Genomic DNA, 4,954 nt, shown 5'->3' with positions numbered 1-4,954 from the left:
CAACCCTTTTCTTAAAGGAACATCGAGTTGACCTACTGAGTTATCTCCTCTGCAAAGTAACTCATCATCTGAGTTAACCCACAAACATGGTTCCCCTCAGTTTCAATGTTCACCATTGTCATGTTCCTGAATTACCCTTCTATGGTTTCCACCATTGAGTTACTTCCCCATAAACATAATTTTCTTTGATTTCAATGTTCACCATTGACATATTCCTGAATCGCCTTTTTATGGTTTCCACCACTGAATTACTTCCCCACAAACATGGTTTCCCTCAATTTCAATGTTCACCATTGACATGTTCCCAAATTGCATTTTATTTAACAAATGAATTATCCCAATTATTACACAGTCGAATCAAATTATATCATCACGAACTACGAACTAAGAACTAGTACAAAGTAAAATATAATTTAATAGCATTTTAGTTTTAGATATTAAATTAAATAAAAAATAAAAAAAGTATTATATAAAAAAGAAAATAACTATTTATTTTAAAGGAAAATGAAAGGTCTAATTTGCTTGATAGGTCTAAGTTTTACCTATTTATATAAAAATATAAGTAACTATTTATTTAAAAAGATGAAAAATCTAGTTTGCCTTTATTTGTAAAAAAATTAATCTATTCATATTTTTATTTGGTAGGGTAAAAAATAGAAAGATCGAAAATATATGTTTTCTTTTTATTGATGTGCATGATAGATAGATGGAAAAATTGAAAGAAAAAAAGAGAATTCATCTTTCCATTTTTTCTTTGGTAGAGTTTAAAAAGTAAGAAGAAAGAAAATAATATCTTCCAAGACGCATAATTTGAATTTACTTGTATCTCTCTCTTTTTCTATTATTATTATTCCAATTTGAAAAGATTTATTTTTATGTATTAAAATAAAAAATGATCAACTCCCAGTGTTGTCTTTCCTCTATTTGATCTTTTCTATCAAACACACTCAAATTTTATTTTATTTTCACTTTTCTACTCTCCCTTCCTACTTCTAAGGGTTGAAAATATATACATATTTTTTGCTCAATGGAAATATATATCAATATAGATATAATTGGAGTTTGTATGTATTAAACTAGAAAGCGGATATAACAAGCTGACAGCAGACCTAACTGCCAAAACACAGCTATGTTACGTATAGTGACTATATAGTATATAATCCAAGGTATGAACATAGCTTGCTAGGTAGTGCCAAAACAGCAACCCTGTGGTCGTACTCGGTTTTCTTTCAACACATGCAAAAAGCTGAATACTTCATAGGAACCTTTGCAGAATCTTCAATATAAGCTTAGCTCATATGATGAAGGGCTGTTTAAACCCTTTACGGCCGCGTTTCCTCCTTGGGTTGGCGCTGAGCATGCAAGAAAACGCATTTACAAGTTCAGAGTCCTCCTCAGTTATAAGAACCTTTGCTGCACTAGGGTTAGCAAGGAGAAGCTTTGCCACAAGGTATCCAGCAATAGACCATGTTTGAAACAACCGTGACTGCTTTCCGATAAACCTCGCTCTTCTAGTGTCATAGTATTCTGGCCACTTGTCTCTAGATAAGCGTCTCTCAGCAAGCATGACAGCTTTTTCAGCAATCTCTGGTCTGTTCATCTTCATGCATGCCACAGTGAGCTGGAACAGCACCATGGTTATGTTAATTACAAGAAACAACTCTAATGGAGAATTAAGATCAGAAGGCATCTCAATCAATTCGCAACTGTATGGGTGTAAAACTTTTCACAACTCAAGATGAAAGTACAATGAAAGATATGAACGTAAATCAGTCAATGTGTCGAGCTGTTTAATCAGCTGGTAGTGTTTTCTTAGTTTGGAAAGAATAAACTAACCTGCCAAAGCAAAGTTGGCCAAGAACCTCCATTGTGGTATGACCAGGCACTGCAATAAAAAAAAATAATCTTTAAGTATGGCTGGAAGAACTAGGAATGTATTGCCATAGTTAATTACTGAGAAGAAAGAAAAAGCGTAATCATATGGGTGAAGGCAATACGTGTTCTTGGGGTCACTTCCTGTGATAATTCGCCATTCCTGGCCCTCAAGAGCAGGATAACATATTTTCAATGGCATATCAGCCACCAACTCCGACCATTTTTCTTCAACAAGATCCAATATGGCATGTGATTGATCAACTGTTGCAAGGCCGCCAACAATAGACCATAAGTTTCCAAGTGAAAAGAAACGGAAATCCATGTGAGCTGGCTGCAGGTTTCCAATCAAATAACCTCCCCTACAAGGCATAAATTCCACTAACCAGGAAGGGATTTGATCAGGGTAGATGTTGAACTTATTAACCGCATCATATGAATACTCCTCTGTCTTGTAACGGTAAATTTCATTAAGCTTTTTCATGTCAATCCAGTAATATTCTCTGATGTGAAATGATAATGCAACTAAACGATTGTTAAGAGCTCTTATAAGGTCAGCTGAACCATCTTCAGGAGCAAGCATCTCACGTGCACAGAGTAATGCCGAATAAAAGAGTGCCTGCAAGAACACAAATCATTTTATGCAAATGGATGCCTTTATATCTCTACTTAACAATGAACATGCCAACTATCATTAAACTTCAGTTTCTATAAGATAAAAGCAACTATAAACCTGAAAAATATTATAGAGTACTAACGGATAAAGATGTTTCTTCTCACTTAAAGGAGGAGAGGAGGAGGTCCACAGTTTAAAACAATGTTGCCTCAAGATTAACAATGTTGCACTACAGAGAGGGTACAGATTTGCCTCCAATTTTGAAGCTACCAAGAACATATTCCTCAAAAGAGCAACTTAATCAAAGGTCCACATCAAACATTTTAAAAAGTACTAAACCTGTATTTCCAGAGGATGACCATGAATTCCCATGCGACGATCTATCATGCAAGAACCATCTGTCACTAACAAAGTTGGAAACATGTCAAAGCCATCAGCGAGACAGAGCTTTAAGATCATTTTAATCCCAGTTTGCACATCAACCCTCTCTTGCACTGAAAGATCTCCGGTGCATTTTCCATAAGCTCGTAAAAGTATAATCCACCATAGTCCTGGACGTGAGATAAAAATTTGAATCATTAATCTCTTGGGTTAACTACAAATTGAGGTATACCAAGATGTATGTCAGAGAGAGAATACAACGCAACATTCTCTTACCAGAATCAACCGGAGCAACACGACCGATTGCAGCTTCACCAAAATCAGGGTCTAATACATCTTCAGTCACAGAATTGTCACCATCAAGTGGAACAGTACGCACTTTGAAACTGGCAGGCATCAGCCCTTGACCAGGACTATGACAATCCATGGTTTTCTCCCAGCTCTGTCGATAAAGATTTAAAAAGAAAAACAGTAAATCAATTGAAACGTATCAATTCATGCTCCAAACTAGTAATCCAATTGTAATGCTTGATCAGAGAAATAAGATGGGCATTATATTACCTGCAACTGAAGAGTGTGCAGAATGAAATTCCGAACAATATCATATTCTCCCTTCAATAGAAAAGCTATCCCTGAAGGTATGAAGTCACGGATAAAGACTTGATCATAGTTTAGAATGCTTGAGCTGCTCGTATCGCTTGCAGCAATTGTTCCAATCGGATTACCACAATAATAAACAACAGACTCCTTTAGCAAATCCCATGCTTCTTCCTCAATCCCTTTCCTACCACCTACTGTCCCGCCCCCATTTGTGTCACCACTGGCAACCCCTTCCCCATCGGATTGCAACAGTTCATTCAACTCTTGAACATTACTCACATTAGTCTTACCATTTATAGAAAGTGATGCGGGTCTTCCATCATCTGCGGTTAATCCACTAACCCTATCAGCCCTTTGGCATTTGCAGCTCAAGAGACATGATCTTTTTGTTAGGTTCGTTCTATCAGTACTACAAAAACTGATACTCCTAAATCCACACCTCTTTATTCCATTTCCCAATGTTCTTAAACTATGATGGAATTGTACTAACCCTAGATTTCGTTGTTTTCCAAAATTTGAACTAGAGTTGGATAAAAGCATATGATTTAAACACAAAGATGCTTCTGACAGCGCCATCAATCTTGAACCCTAAACTGAATTCAGTTAATTTCTTCAACCAACTACCTATTTGACACAAAAAAAAAACCAAAATTATCGATTAATGAATAAAATAATAAGATTATGGATATTCAGTTCCCTGTGAAGCTAAAGAAAGTGGGGATCAAACTCACCTCTGTACAATCAAAGGATATTTATCAGTTTGGTTGAAGCAAAAAGAAGGACCATCCCCAGATTTTTTTTATCTCGGGAAAAGACAGGTTCTTGGATGAGGTATGTAGTTTTCTCGGTATCCAAACAACTTTGCTCGTTCTCGCCTTGTTAGGAAATCTAGGATGGACCAGAATGGAGACAACTCAAAACGGCGCCGTATTGTCTAATTCTAATGCCCAATTGGTCGGGTAGGGGGATAATCTGGTGAATATCGATTGGGTCACAAATAAAAAGATAAAACCAAAATTAGGGGAGAATTGGATAATGTTCTTCTTTTTCCTGAAAAAAGATGAATAATTATGAGTTGCGGCAATGAGGTTTGCACGTGTGGCATTTTATGGGGACTGAAATGGGGGGCCTTTCCAGTGACACATTGTTGAATTATGTTGGTTTAAAAATAGAAATTTTTTAATCATTTCTCTGATATTTAATTATTATTAAATAAATTAATAATAAATATATTTTTTAAAAGAATTAAAATCATATTATTTAAATCTGAATAATCCTGCGCACTCAGATTTTAACAATTAAATTTTTTTCTATTAATATACTACAACACAAAATGATAAATTATTAAACTTTTTCTAAATGTACATATAATTTTTTTTCAGTATCGGTAATAGCTCGTTTTGATATATTTTTTTAATTTATTATTATTTTTTATATATTTATAGTCTTAATTTTTATTTTTTAATAAAAACATATTACATATAA

General features: G+C 34.9%; 1 protein-coding gene across 1 annotated transcript; it reads right to left on the bottom strand.

The window, feature by feature from the left end:
* Positions 1-1,046: 1,046 nt before the first annotated feature.
* Positions 1,047-4,505, bottom strand: LOC121206131 (alkaline/neutral invertase E, chloroplastic). The gene is made up of 7 exons (XM_041076436.1): positions 4,201-4,505; positions 3,431-4,093; positions 3,146-3,311; positions 2,828-3,039; positions 1,998-2,491; positions 1,837-1,885; positions 1,047-1,621 (listed from the first exon to the last, which is right to left on the bottom strand). The coding sequence occupies exons 2-7, from the start codon at positions 4,043-4,045 to the stop codon at positions 1,295-1,297; spliced, it is 1,863 nt and encodes a 620-aa protein (XP_040932370.1). The 5' UTR covers positions 4,046-4,093; positions 4,201-4,505; the 3' UTR covers positions 1,047-1,294.
* Between the last annotated feature and the right edge of the window lie 449 nt (positions 4,506-4,954).

This window comes from Gossypium hirsutum, chromosome A09 (genome assembly GCF_007990345.1).
Source record: "Gossypium hirsutum isolate 1008001.06 chromosome A09, Gossypium_hirsutum_v2.1, whole genome shotgun sequence".
Classification (NCBI taxonomy): Eukaryota; Viridiplantae; Streptophyta; class Magnoliopsida; order Malvales; family Malvaceae; genus Gossypium; species Gossypium hirsutum.
The sequence above is the reverse complement of the archived record's forward strand: the minus strand, read 5'-3'. Positions and strand labels throughout refer to the sequence as shown.

Excerpts from the sequence above, each read along its gene's own strand:
- LOC121206131 (XM_041076436.1), bottom strand. The coding sequence starts at position 4,045 with ATGGCGCTGTCAGAAGCATCTTTGTGTTTAAATCATATGCTTTTATCC. Across the intron at positions 3,312-3,430 it reads TGCACACTCTTCAGTTGCAG|AGCTGGGAGAAAACCATGGA; the intron begins GTAATATAATGC and ends CTTTATCGACAG. Across the intron at positions 2,492-2,827 it reads GTCATCCTCTGGAAATACAG|GCACTCTTTTATTCGGCATT; the intron begins GTTTAGTACTTT and ends GTGTTCTTGCAG.